Below are 13,513 nucleotides of genomic sequence, written 5' to 3' on the forward strand. Positions count from 1 at the left end.
CGCCCCGTTCAGCCTGCTGATTGGTCACTACCAGAGGGCGGTGACTGAGAATAGCGTAGCCGACTGGTTATCATCGGCCAGCTTCCTTAAGGTAACTCGAATTCTGATTGGAAGAAAGATCAGTCTCGCTTGCTGATTGGCTAGTGAGCAGCCGGGTGGTCTTTCCTCTTCCGGTGGGCTCTGACCTCGGGAGCGGCCGTCCGTCCATCCGCAGCCATGGTGGCGTACTGGCGGCAGGCCGGGCTCAGGTAGCGCCGGCGGTGGCTGAGGGCGGGACGCTGCCGGTACGTTCTCGACCTGATTCTCCTCCCCTTTTTCCTTCTGCTTTCAGCTACATCCGCTACTCCCAGATCTGCGCTCAGGTTGTCCGAGCCGCGATGAAGCCTCAGTACAAAGCTGAGGCCGAGAGGGCGGCGGCGGCGTCCGTGAAGACCGTGAAGGTCAAGAAGGAGTAACGGGAGCTGCCGGCAGCCGGTGAGTGCGTGCACTGAACGGTACCGTAACGGCCAGCAGAGTAACGGGTCTGACACGGCCTTCTGCAAGGTGCCTGTAACTGATAAGACACAGCTCTGTACCAGGCCCTGCAGCTCGTACAGCCGGCAGGAGCCGCTGGGTTTTATAGAAGCTGTTGTACCAGGAATGATGGTGTCACACGTCCAGACAAACACAAATGTTGGACAGATCTATTCTCGATGTGAGAATAAGGGTTGCATTGCTTCAAGTCTGCCTGCATGTGTTCTCTCTTGAGCTGAGTCATTTGTATTGTAAATCTCTCGTAGGAACTGCTCTGTGGATGCTGCACAGCAGACAGGCTGCAGGCGAGCTCCAGGCTGCAGTATAACATCGACACCTTGGCTGTAAGATTTGCCCATGTATATAAATCATCATGCTAATAAACTTCATTCTGAATTAACAAATGAACGTGTGGCAGCTGCTGTTCCTTCTGAAACAAAGTCCTCTCTTTTGCTTCTCTTTCACGTGTGTTAAAATAGACTTTTGATCACACTCTGCCATTTGTTAGCAACAGATATTTACTGGCAAGGCAGATCTCCTTGGCTTTCATGCTGATGTTTCAGGTCTATTAATAAAAGAGAGATGGAACTGCTGTTTAAAACTCTTTACCTGCTTCATTTCCATAATGAATGAATACCTTTGTGTTCAGAACAGTTTTTCAGCCAAAGTCATTTTGATGTCACTTCGGCTTAAGGCAGAACAAAGTAGATACTCCTCCATGGAGGTGCTGCATGTGATCTGTCTCCAAGACCATCTGGAGCATGATCAGGAGTTGGAGGTGGTTCCCTGTATGGGGTGTGAAGTGCAGAAGGCTCTGCACTGCATTACTGACCCTGTTGGCACTTTGTCACTTTCCCTGTGAGGGAGCAGGCACGGATTCACTGGGGAGCAGTAGGAATGGAGGGAAATGCAGTCATTTCCCCTACCCAAGTGAAGATGGAGCACGTTTCTGCTGCTGTGTATCAACAGCGAGTATAATATTGTCCCAGCGTAGAGGAAGGAACGTAACGTACTTCCATAACTGGCTTCGGATTTGTGCTTATCTACATGCTTCTACTGTTGACTATAATACAAAAGACTGAAACACGAGGCGTGGATTTCTTCAGAGTAAAACAAAATCTCTTTGGAGAGAACAGCAAAACAAGCTTCTTTTGTTCCAAGTAAGAATTATTAAGTGCATGTTAGTTGTTACAAGCTATGACTTTTGCCTACTGAAGTTTTCAAGGGTTGAAGTATTTTACAGAATGCTATATACTTTTATTTCAAGGAATATTATAAACGCACTGTTAAGTAGATGGCTGTGGAAGGCATATTTTTCTTGTTTAGTAATTGCCATTGAACTCACATCTCTTATTTAGCTGCAAACGACTCCATCTGTTGCTGTACGGAGTGACAGGGAGAAAATTCACAGTAGTTACTACATAGAAGGAGGGAAACAAAACCCAGAACACCATGCCAAAACTGCTAAACGCTGTTTGCAATTTGGTATGCTGGTATCACTGAAGCTATAGTTTGAAACTGAAATAAACCACAAAATGAATACAAGCTCTGCAGTAATGCAAACCAGCAACGTGACAGGGCTGCTAAAATAGATCTCCTAAAAAAAAAAAGTGAATATTTAGTCTTGTTTTTCTCCTTCATTCTGCTGCTGAAGGAACTGAACTTGTCGGCAGCTCTAGATCCATCTCTAGAGTGCATCATGGCACACTGCCTTCATAGGCCTTACCCGTGTGCGTTCCCAACACAGTAACAAGTTCACAGACAAAACATGGGCTGTGGTTACCTGAAAATAAGTAAATTCGATGAGTTTATAACATCTTTTGCTATTGCTTGTGATCCTAATACACACACACAGGCTGTATCGTACATGCAGCATCTAGCGATAATATTCCAGAAGAGAATACATTTACAAGACTGTTACAAGGGAACCTGTCTTCATAGTGGACCTTTTCTGGGAGTGATTTAATGTCTACAGGAAAGCAGAGCATACCTGCTGTTAATTTCGAAAGCACTGTACTGTAATTTTGGAGAGGAAAACTATCTTAAGGAAGGTGTTACTTCTGATATGCGGCTCGTGGCTAATGCTTTTCCTTTAGTGCATGACAACAGGCTTACTTGGAGAATGTTTTATACTGCCATTGTTTCTATGTTTCCTTTTCTGGGCTAGCTTCTACTTCTTCATATTCCTCAACATCTGCAGTGGCATCTTGGTACTGCTGGTACTCAGAAACAAGGTCGTTGGTGTTTCCCTCTGCTTCAGAAAACTCCATCTCATCCATGCCTTCACCAGTGTACCAATGGAGAAACGCTTTTCTTCTGAACATAGCTGAAAACTGTTCAGAAACCCTGATGAAGAGCTCCTGAATGGCTGTGTTATTGCCAATAAAGGTGGCTGCCATCTTCAGTCCTCGTGGTGGTATGTCACACACGGCCACTTTGACATTATTAGGGATCCATTCCACAAAATAGGAGCTGTTCTTGGTCTGGACAGACAGCAACTGTTCATCCACTTCTCTGGTAGACATTCGGCCTCTGAAGATGCATGCCACAGTCAAATAACGCCCACGACGGGGGTCGCAGGCTGCCATCATGTTGCGTGCATCGAACATCTGTTGAGTAAGCTCTGGCACTGAGAGGGCTCTGTACTGCTGGCTACCTCGTGCTGTTAATGGAGCAAAGCCTGGCATAAAGAAATGCAGGCGAGGAAAGGGCACCATGTTAACAGCCAGCTTCCTCAGGTCTGCATTCAGCTGACCAGGAAAACGGAGTGAGGTGGTAACACCGCTCATTGTCAGGGACACCAAGTGATTGAGGTCACCATAGGTGGGATTGGTGAGCTTTAAAGTTCTAAAACATATGTCGTATAGTGCTTCGTTGTCGATGCAAAAGGTTTCATCTGTATTCTCTATTAGTTGATGGATGGAGAGGATGGCATTGTAGGGCTCTACAACTGTGTCAGATACTTTGGGTGAAGGAACAACGCTGAAAGTGTTCATAATTCTGTCGGGATATTCCTCTCTGATTTTGTTGATGAGGAGCGTGCCCATACCTGAGCCTGTACCACCGCCAAGTGAATGGATGAGCTGGAATCCCTGCAGGCAGTCACAGCTCTCACACTCGTTCCTGACCACATCCATGACATTTTCAATCAGTTCAGCTCCTTCCGTGTAATGGCCCTTAGCCCAGTTGTTTCCAGCACCTGAGTTACCTGTAAGCAGAATTACAGAAAGGACAACCACATTAACAAGAGCAGGTTTTGTTCTTTTTAAGAGACATGAAGGCAAGTTTGGACCTTTAGCCTCGTCTGGTTTGCTAACAGCATGCTGTACATACCATGAATAAAATTGTCAGGTCGAAATAGTGGGCCTATTTTGCTAGATCGTACACTATCCATTGTCCCAGGCTCCAGGTCCACCAAGATAGAACGGGGCACATACTTATGGGCTAGAAAAAAGAAAATGAACAACTACTGTTAGAAATAAGAGTCAGGATTATAATTTATTCCAAAGAATCCAACCCACCCACAGGTTTTGGGGAAGGGATCTCTTTAATTCTATTAATTATTTTAACCTTCCTGTTGGCCCCGCAAATTGCTGACTCCCTATTGCTGTGCACTTACAATAAGCCTCGTTGAAGTACACGTTAATTCGCTCAAGCTGCAGCGATGCATTCCCACGGTAGTTTCCAGCAATATCAATTCCATGTTCATCACTTATCACCTCCCAGAACTGGAAAAAGAAAGAGGTTCAAAGTCATAATTAATATATTTTTTCAGGGGTGTCTGTCACTTACAAGTGGGGCTGTGGCACGGCCAAGCTGCCTCAGGCAAGTACTTTTTATCTTGACGTTCATATGGCTGTCCTGTGCTGGGGCTCTTATCTTGGAGCTGCCATAGTGGTAATGTAGACCCACCCAGCTACTATAATGACCCAGCTATTCTAACTTTAAAGGTCTTTTGGTTTAACATCCAGTCTCATTTTAACTGTACAAACACAGCACCACCAACATGTGCATGGTATGTTTTTGTACGTGTGCTTTTATATAGGTCTTGTTGGACTTAAGTGGTTCCCAGGGCAAATACAATAGAAAAATGATTAACTGTTCAAAATGGCTGCACTTAAACTGTCTAGCATTACATTTCCTGGCCATCCACGGCTTCATGTGCCAATAAAAGAAACCAAAGTGAGATTTGTGAGAGCAAGAAGTGGAGAAAGAACACAGTGGAACAACACTTCAACTACCATGCTACTACCATAAGACGTTTTAGACATCAAACAGCAAAAAGCAACGTTTGGGGTTTTTTCCTCCTTGTACATAAAGTCAGCAGTGACTGACCTCTCTAAACCACTGTTTCACCTACAAAAATGCACTCCATGTGGCACAGCTGTCTCTCACAGGAGGCTAAGTAGGCAGGAACCCTCAACTTAGGAAAGCCTAATTGTACACTGATAGCACAGGTCGTTCTGCAGTATAATATAGTCCCACACCAATGATCATAATGTGGCAGTCAGTGCTGTGCACATGAACTAAAGTACTGCCATGGCAAATTTGCAGTTCAGAAATCACTGGCTCCTTCACTTGTCCTGGTAATTTGTAGGCTGGATTAATGCCCCTGGGAACACAGTCCCAGCAGGAACACTCTGAAGCACTTACAAACATTGTACTACAGTTATTGCAGATGTTTCACTCTTTGAGTTTCAACCTTTGCATGAAGAGCAAGTCCATCTTACTGTGTTTACATCAAAATACTCATGTCCATGGCTGGCATCTTCTTCATCCTATCCCTGAGTCAACAAAGTAACTGTCCCTCCTTCAAAATCCCCATCTGTAACAATGTTTGACTTGGCAGCAATGATAGCACTTATTCCTAATAAGCAATATTGAGAGGAGACCATACCTTAGCTCCAATTTGGTTTCCACACTGGCCAATCTGAAGGTGCACGATCTCACGCATTTTGTGTAGTTTAACTGTTGGTAGCTACAACTTAGCACAGGTTTTCTAGCCACAGGCCCTAGGAGAAGCCCTCCTTCTGCTGCTGTATCAGCTGCGCCCAGCACAGCCTGCCCCTCAGGGCCCTTTTATACTGCTGGGACTGTCACTCAGCCAGCAAGGGGTGTAGCTGACTCCTCACAAGTGGCTCATCAGATGTTTCACAAGGAGGCAAAGCACCTACTTACTGTTTGGAAGAGACCACTGTCACATACCCACAGCACTTAAGTCCAGTTCTTTATGCAGCAGTGTGACTCAAGGCTGTGCACACTGTATTTGTGCTAAAATACTTTATGCATATCATACGTAGAAACACATATTCATGTAGAAAGAGTACAGCCAAAAACAAACCTCTGCTTCTACCACATGAACTGTGCACATAATGAAAGTCACACAGTGCAACATCCATAATAAACACAATAACAGCTTCCGAGCATTAACTCCCTATAACAGCAATATCAGCACACTGCCTGGCAAACCTGCAGTTCACTTTGAAGCATTATTTGCAGTGTACAACTGCATGAAGAAGAGGGATACAGCCAGCAAGAACAAATACCTTGTAAGCCCTGAACATCACAGCACACTCCCAGTTCCCTACATGCTGCTCAGACATTTAATAAGAATCCATCATTTTCAGCCCATCTGAGAACTGGATCAACCAGTGATTAACTCACACTGATGCTCTCTCTGCTCTCACTCCTCCCTCCCACCACTAAGAAGGTCTAATATTGCTTATGTTACTTGTCTTATTTCCTTCTATCTGAGGGGTAGCATCGGAATTTCCCAGGAAAACACTAGAGTGAAATCCCAGTTCCAGTGCAATCAACTATAATGCCCATAGTGCATAAATGCTGCACTGCACTTGAGGAAATAACGCAAGCCTGAGTGAAACGTGACAAGTTGCCTGCTGATAAACAGGGCCAATATCACCGAGCAACAGAAGCCCAGGATGGACTGTCTTCTGCAAACAGAGTACTTTGTTTATGTCAGATGACTGCCACTGCTTTGCAAGTGTTACTTTTAAGGACAGGAGGAAGAGCTATAATTAGGAAAGCACTTTTGGTTATTATGAAAAGATGGCACTGGAAGGACTTGGCTTTTTGAAAGTAACTTTTACCATGTAACGAGTGACCCGTGATAAGGAATCCATGAGCTTTCATTTTGTTACAAGGGGAAAATCAGCGAGCTGCAGACTTCCCCATCACAGATGACTTCCACTTTTCCCACCAGCCAATGCAGGAGCAGATAACTACTTCTATGACAAAGTTTAGCAACACAACAGCAGCACAGAAAGGAGCTAGGAAATTCTCCATCACCCCCTGCCAAGCTTTACATTGTCTTCATTAAAAGCAAGATCTATAACTGAGGTAAAGAACTCCAGCAGGTCAAGGCTGTGCCCATCACCCTTTGGTGCAGAGCCTTTACCCAACATGCAGCCTGACCCCCCGACAGCTCCGTGCCCTTCTGTTGGGTTCTGATTGGGGGCTGCAAGGACCCAAGGTGTCAGACAGCAACTAAACGTTGCTCAAAATATCCAATGTATTAATTTACAACAGCCACAAGTAATGAAGAAGCCAAAGACCCCAACTCTTTGTCCAGAATATTTGGCAACATAATTTCAGCAGCGCTCACTGGTGGCATTTCACAAGCACAGAGGGGGGGAAAAAGAGGAAGTGAAAAAAATATGCAATATACAATCACGAAACACTGTTTTCTGTCTCTTGCTAAAAATAGCTCCTGGGAGTCACATTCCTCCTCTGAAGCAATTTCTAATGCAGTCTTTACGATTGCTGCAAGTGACATGAGGTACCCCAGTGCTTTGAAGTGGTTTTGTGCCTCTTTTCTGGCACTCCCTAAGAACGCTTCTATGCAGCCCCACATCTCTCTTCATACCAAACCTGTATGAAAACATGTTTCTGCGTAGGTTTGTTTGTTTGCAGGTCTGCCATGCTTCACTGCTGAGAAACCTCAAGCCTGTTGGCTGCACAAGCACACTTCCCAGGGGCAGCCTGCTGCTGCAGATTAGCAGCGTGTGTCACAAGGGAAAGAGGAGGATGCGGTGGAAGGGTTGGCTCTGAGCAACTTTCGGCACAGCAGAGATTAGGGGCAGCTCGGCACCGAGCCCAGCTCTTACCAGCCTGTCCCACAGCTCCACTATCAGCCTGACTGCTGCTTCCACCGCCATCAGAGCAGGCCCAAGATACCAAAGCCTGGTGATGGGCGTAAGGAAGGACCACAAGCAATCAGCATTTGTGGTTGCTGGGTTGGTTGGCAGCTTTTTGTTTGGTTTTGTATTTTTCTGGCTTATTTTTTTCACTTTCCACCACTGCAGCACACATTGGCAACAAACCCACACACGCAGGGGGCATTCTATGATTCTGGGATGCTTTTCTGTTTGTTTGTTTTACAGTTTGCTTACAAGGAACCTTTTTTTTTTTTTTCACAGTAGCAGAGATTATATTTGAAATTTGAAACGAAGAGCCACCATCGACATCCTCAGCGCTGTAACTCACCTCATCCCTGTCCCAGCCACTCCGTCCTTTCCTGGGGCTCTTTCAGACCTGGCTCCATTGCTGAGGGCAGGCGGTCACCGCTCGGTCTGACCCAACCCTGCTATGGGCTGCCGAGGTGTCTCAGAGGCCCGGCCTCTCCCGCCACAGCCCCGCTGTCTGCTCAGCTCTCGCTCTGCTGTTGGTTTTGTTCCCTTTCTCCTCAGCGCCTCCGTTTCTCTGACCATTAAATCAGGGCGACCGTCCTCTTACCTTTTGCAAAAGGCGCTGAGAACTGAGGAGGAGCTGCCCGCGAGCTACGAAACCTGCTTACTAAGCAGAGCGGGTGAGCTGGAGGCCCCCAGCAGCACAGCCTCATCCCGCCCAGACGTTCAGAGCCGAACGGAACCGAACGGAGCCGCCCCGCCCCGGCCCACCCCCCCGCCTGGCTCTCCGCCCCGTCAGGCCGGCGCTGCGGGGAGGTGCTGCTCAGCATGGCTGGTCCTGCGCGGCGCCTCGCGGCCCTCCTGCTGCTGCTCTGCGGCTGCCTCTGCTGCTGCCGGGCCGGCCTTTACGTCAAGGAAGGGCAGCACTGCTACAAGCCGGCCCCGCGCAGGACGCCGGGGCTGAGGTGAGTTCTTCCGTCTCTCGCGGGCCGCCATCCGCCCGGGTCCCCTCGCAACCATCGTGCCGCAGCTGCCGGCAGCTTCGCGAGGCGGGCAGCGTCCGGGTGCGATCGGGGGGCGGCTCGGAGCGGTCCCGAACCGGCGGTCCCGGGGGGGCGGTCCCGGCGCGCTGCCCGAGCTGCGGCTGTCACGGGGCTGAGGGAAAGGTCAGCGCCGCTCCCGCCGTCACGTGACCCGCGCTCCGGGCCGTTACGAAATGCGGTGAAGTCCCGCGCTGGGGTTTTCTTGTGGTGTTGGGTTTTGATCTTTGGATCCCTTGAATTCACCCGCCGATCCCGGCAGCCAGACCCGCTCTTCTTGTCTCCGTACAGAACCTACCCCCGGCCTCACGAGTACCTGGACATCGCCAAGCTCCCGCAGAGCTGGGACTGGAGGAACGTCAATGGCGTCAACTACGCCAGCACCACCCGCAACCAGCACATCCCTCAGTACTGCGGGTCCTGCTGGGCCCACGGCAGCACCAGCGCCTTGGCAGGTCCGCTCTGAGCTGCTCTCAGCAGCCAACCTATTGCCCCCAGCGACATGTAGCTCTTTGCTGAGCAAAGGCTGTTTAGTTTAAGCTTAGAAAACAGCTGATACGAGAGCAACCAAAGATTGTGTGAGGGGGGGATACTGGGAAGGATTGTATCTGTAGTGCCTGCCGAGCTGCTATCTAGAGTAGCAATCTAGTGTTCTGTTGAGGGAAGCTTATAAACAGGAGGGAGACTGACTTCTTACGTGCCCTGAGAGCAAGAAGACAAGGGGGAATGGTTTTAAACTAGAAGAGGGGAGAGTCAGGTTAGATGTTAGGGGAGGCAGCTCTGTCAAAGTCCAGCTAAATGTCACAGGGTTAGAAAAGCTACAAGGTTGTGTCAGTTAAGATTGTTAATGCCCTGTGAAAAGCAGCTTGTACATATTGATTAGGAAGCCTTTCTGCCAGGTAAGTGGCTATTTCAGACAAAACAAGGCAGCAGGACGGCAATATCCATCTGAGATAGAACAGTGAGATGTTTACACAGCAGCATGGAGATATTTCTGCAAGTTTTTTAACTGCTTTAAGCTCATGACTGCTGTTACCTGGAGCCAGACAGCTGGGCTGCATGGGCTTATGACCAGCATGCTGGTTCCATGGTTTGTATTTTGATTTGAATTAAGAGCTCCAGGGCACTTCAAGGGTTTGAACAGATCTTATTATCTGCATATTTTTGCTGAGCTTCTAATGGAAAAGTCTTGTAATGAAAAGCCACACTCGCTCAGCCTGCCTCGTGCTATGTGCCTTGCTGCAGTAGAGGCTTTTCCAACCACAAACACTGCTGCTTACAAGTAGTTAAAGGTTCAGTGAAGGAGACTGTTTTAACACTAGATGCAACGTGTAACTGCCCACACGCTCCAGTACCAACTACCTACTGCTTATACTTGCAGATCGAATCAACATAAAGAGAAAAGGTGCGTGGCCTTCCGCCTATCTCTCCGTGCAGAATGTGATTGACTGTGCTAACGCAGGATCCTGTGAAGGCGGAGACCACACGGGTGTTTGGATGTATGCCCACGACCATGGGATTCCAGACGAGACCTGTAACAACTACCAAGCTAAGAACCAAAGTATGATGCCTGTTTGCTTTGTGGCAGGGTTTCAGTCTGAATGTAGAAGATCCTGATCATTTCCTGGCTTTCCCATTACTCGTTCCTGCCTTTAATGTAGCACCTGCTGCCTGACTAACAGAACAGGTTTCTGTGTCTTCCACTCTGGTTAGACAGCATAACATGAACCGTGTCCAAACAAGCTAAACCACCTAAACTGTCTAAATTTAATCTCTTCAGTCTGTGATACATAATCTCTAATGTACAGAAAGACGTAGCAATACCTCCTCGGCCTAAAAAAAGAAATTAAATGTTTGTTCTAGTATTACTGGAGCGGTTTCTGTTTCTGTAGAGAAGCACACTTCATCATCAAAGCACTTGTGCCTATTTGGAAAAGAGCAGTAGCTGATGATGATAAAGGCTCCAAGTATAATTACCAGAAAAACAATCAGTTCACTAGAAACATGTATTAGCAATTTTTCCTTATAGGATCTTCCTCAAATTAAGCGTAAAAGGGAAAAAAAAATAAATGAATCTTAGTATGGTACCATTAATTCACTCGAAGAGAAGCATTCTCTTGTGGCCATTCTCTCTTTTACTTTGCAGAATGCAAAAAGTTTAACCAGTGTGGAACATGCGTCACATTTGGAGAATGCCACGTGATTAAGAACTACACCCTCTGGAAAGTTGCTGACTACGGTTCTGTCAGCGGAAGGGAAAAAATGAAGGCAGAAATCTATGCTAATGGACCAATTAGGTAAATAAATACAGATCTACTAAAAGGTAGAAATAAGGAAAACGTTCCTGTATTAGTAATACTTGGATTGAAATATCTGGAACTTGGTCTAATGACTGAATTTCTGCCTGCTAGCAGTTGGTAGCAGCTCTGCACTGCTGCTCACTGCAGCTCGGTTGTAGATTTTGTTTTGTTTTTCCTGTTTAGCCAGGCCTCCAACTGCTTCCTGTGCATAAAGGTGCTTGCTCTGTTTCATTGCAGCTGTGGTATAATGGCTACTGAGAAGCTGGATGCTTACACCGGAGGACTCTATACGGAGTACAACCCCTCACCCACTGTGAATCACATTGTATCCGTGGCTGGCTGGGGTGTAGAAAATGGAACAGAATACTGGATCGTTCGTAACTCGTGGGGTGAACCCTGGGTAAGGAAGCATGGGAAGAAAGATGCTTGCAGAATTACTTTAGAGGAACAGTGGAGTTTTCTCCACTCGCAGAGGTAGTTTTTCTACTTGCAAAGGCAGTTTGCAGCTACGTAAAACAAAACTTTCTTTGAACTACATTTTCAGTTAATTAAAGACAGGAACTACCTGAGCTGAGGGCTGAGATACTTGGCCAAAGTCACTTAGCTAACATCTGCTCCATCTCAAACGCTGCACTTTGTTGGGCACACGCCATCTGTTACAGGCAGCTGCAGATAGGTTGGCTGTAAGCAAAAATCAAGTCTTGTATATAGGATTTTTATCTGAAGGGATGTAAATTCACCTCGAACAAGACTGTCCCGTGAACCTATTGCAGTGCTTCTTCAGTTAATTCCTAGGTTCACTTCTAGATCATTTCCATTTAGAAAATCAAACAGATTCAGTAGCATAACTGTGTTTGCAAAGTGACAGCGTCTCTGCTTATACTGATGCAAACTAATTCTCTACAGGGTGAAAGAGGGTGGCTGAGAATTGTGACGAGTGCATATAAAGGAGGAAGAGGAGCAGAGTACAATCTTGCTGTAGAAGAGGACTGCGCGTATGGAGATGTTATACTTCCTTGATTCTACACTGCACATCTTTTTTTTCCCCCCCCCCCAATAACTTTGGAATCATCCCAACAAAACCTTGTTCTGCTTAAAGAATAGCCCCAACCTTCCACAGCACAACTTGATCATGCTGTTGTGCAAAACTAGTCCAGGTAATACCACACTGAGTCTCCAAAGTAAAACAAATACAAAGCTGCCTTCAGATAATTGCTCAGAATTTAAAAACTAAAGAAGTAATTCACCTATGAAGGTTCTCTGCCTCGTTGCACAGTATTGTAATCATGCTGTCTTCCAGAAGCTGTATGTAAATCTTTGTGTGTATATATACTTTTAAATAAATACAAATTACGTAGTGTACTAGGACAGGACAGGGGTACACAGTACTTGGGTCTAGAGCTTATACTGAAGTAACAACTGTATGGTATTTGTTTAATGCTTTGTTTTTAAACCTGCACAAACTGAAGTCTGGACATGATATACCCAAAAACTAAATCCTCCTTGGCCTCCTAATGAACAAATGTTGCTGTAAGTCTCATTGCTTTTATCCAGCCAAGGCAAGAACAGGGCTTAAATCTTATATTTGCTCTAATTCCTTGCCGTAATTTATGACTGGCTCTGGTATTTTGTTTCTAGAGAGGCAAAGCATAAATTGCTACGAGGCAGAGCTCTCCTCCTGTTCACTAATATGAGGAAAGGCCGTAAATTCTCTTCCCTAAAACTGAGTCAGTTACTAAGTGGCGATCAGTGCCGTATCAAGCATCACTAACTGGCATTGTTAATTGTATGTAATAAAATGACAGTATTACCTTACGTGATTGTATGTAATTTTAAGAGTTTCTTAATACTTGTTTATTGCTGTACCTAACAAGAAGTCTTACACGGCAGACTAATTAGCTGAGGTGCTAATTAGTACTGCTTTAATTGAACTTGTGAGAGGGCTGCTCAGTGCCACGGTATGTGCTGACTATGATGGTTTCAAAAACACCTCAAGTGAAGTTACAATTACACGCACTGAAGCTTGAGCTACAGCTGAGGAGGAAACTGCCAAGGGATAACCAGGGAAGAAAGAAACATTCTGCTGGCGTACAAGACAACTCAGTAATGGATCTAAAAAAAATACTGTAAATCAAACTAACATAAACTAACCTATGAATTATGCCTCACTCAGGCCTACAGGTAAGTTAAAGCTTTTTACTGCTCTAGACAAGAAGCAAAACAGTTTCTGTTACCTCTCAGTGGGTATCTGCAACTTACCTTGGCTTTATCTGTCAAAGCAAGAGGAGTCTGCTCATCATCAGAAGGTAAGTTAGGGCTGGCAGAGTGGTGAAGACCCACAGATGAATAAGGCTGCTAGAGTCAAGGGTGAAATTAAGATCGTTTTGCTGTTCTGATTCTCTTTGGTATCTGAGAACATGTTTTAGACTAGAGGTTAGGCCATGTTCCAGCGGGCTGGGATACTTCAAAGCCTTTTTCCTACCTGTAAGAACTGTATTCAAATAATCAGGTGCTG

General features: G+C 46.1%; 3 protein-coding genes across 4 annotated transcripts; 2 read left to right on the forward strand and 1 right to left on the reverse strand.

Annotated features, from left to right (window-relative positions):
* The first annotated feature begins 124 nt into the window (after positions 1-124).
* ATP5F1E (ATP synthase F1 subunit epsilon) lies at positions 125-1,618 on the forward strand. The gene is made up of 3 exons (XM_072350621.1): positions 125-248; positions 332-474; positions 780-1,618. The coding sequence occupies exons 1-2, from the start codon at positions 217-219 to the stop codon at positions 453-455; spliced, it is 156 nt and encodes a 51-aa protein (XP_072206722.1). The 5' UTR covers positions 125-216; the 3' UTR covers positions 456-474; positions 780-1,618.
* A 1,039-nt stretch (positions 1,619-2,657) lies between these two features.
* Positions 2,658-8,426, reverse strand: TUBB1 (tubulin beta 1 class VI). 2 transcript variants are annotated; one of them, XM_072350618.1, is made up of 4 exons: positions 8,017-8,426; positions 4,133-4,241; positions 3,847-3,957; positions 2,658-3,721 (listed from the first exon to the last, which is right to left on the reverse strand). In XM_072350618.1, exons 3-4 carry the CDS (start codon positions 3,905-3,907, stop codon positions 2,658-2,660), a joined length of 1,125 nt encoding a protein of 374 aa, XP_072206719.1. In that variant the 5' UTR covers positions 3,908-3,957; positions 4,133-4,241; positions 8,017-8,426. The 2 variants fall into 2 exon arrangements, with proteins under 2 accessions (XP_072206719.1, XP_072206718.1); XM_072350617.1 differs by lacking the exon at positions 8,017-8,426 and adding an exon at positions 5,411-5,608.
* CTSZ (cathepsin Z) lies at positions 8,414-12,813 on the forward strand. Its single transcript, XM_072350619.1, has 6 exons — positions 8,414-8,623; positions 8,990-9,153; positions 10,080-10,259; positions 10,845-10,995; positions 11,236-11,398; positions 11,905-12,813. The coding sequence occupies exons 1-6, from the start codon at positions 8,487-8,489 to the stop codon at positions 12,016-12,018; spliced, it is 909 nt and encodes a 302-aa protein (XP_072206720.1). The 5' UTR covers positions 8,414-8,486; the 3' UTR covers positions 12,019-12,813.
* Positions 12,814-13,513: the final 700 nt, after the last annotated feature.

Source organism: Excalfactoria chinensis, chromosome 15 (assembly GCF_039878825.1).
Source record: "Excalfactoria chinensis isolate bCotChi1 chromosome 15, bCotChi1.hap2, whole genome shotgun sequence".
Taxonomy (NCBI): Eukaryota; Metazoa; Chordata; class Aves; order Galliformes; family Phasianidae; genus Excalfactoria; species Excalfactoria chinensis.

Coding starts and splice junctions, on each gene's coding strand:
- ATP5F1E (XM_072350621.1), top strand. CDS start 217: ATGGTGGCGTACTGGCGGCAGGCCGGGCTCAG. Junction 249..331: donor TGGCGGCAGGCCGGGCTCAG/GTAGCGCCGGCG, acceptor TTCTGCTTTCAG/CTACATCCGCTACTCCCAGA.
- TUBB1 (XM_072350617.1), bottom strand. CDS start 5,467: ATGCGTGAGATCGTGCACCTTCAGATTGGCCAGTGTGGAAACCAAATT. Junction 4,242..5,410: donor GAAACCAAATTGGAGCTAAG/GTATGGTCTCCT, acceptor TTCTTTTTCCAG/TTCTGGGAGGTGATAAGTGA. Junction 3,722..3,846: donor ACCTGACAATTTTATTCATG/GTATGTACAGCA, acceptor TTCTGCTTACAG/GTAACTCAGGTGCTGGAAAC.
- CTSZ (XM_072350619.1), top strand. CDS start 8,487: ATGGCTGGTCCTGCGCGGCGCCTCGCGGCCCTCCTGCTGCTGCTCTGC. Junction 10,260..10,844: donor CTACCAAGCTAAGAACCAAA/GTATGATGCCTG, acceptor TTTACTTTGCAG/AATGCAAAAAGTTTAACCAG. Junction 10,996..11,235: donor TATGCTAATGGACCAATTAG/GTAAATAAATAC, acceptor GTTTCATTGCAG/CTGTGGTATAATGGCTACTG.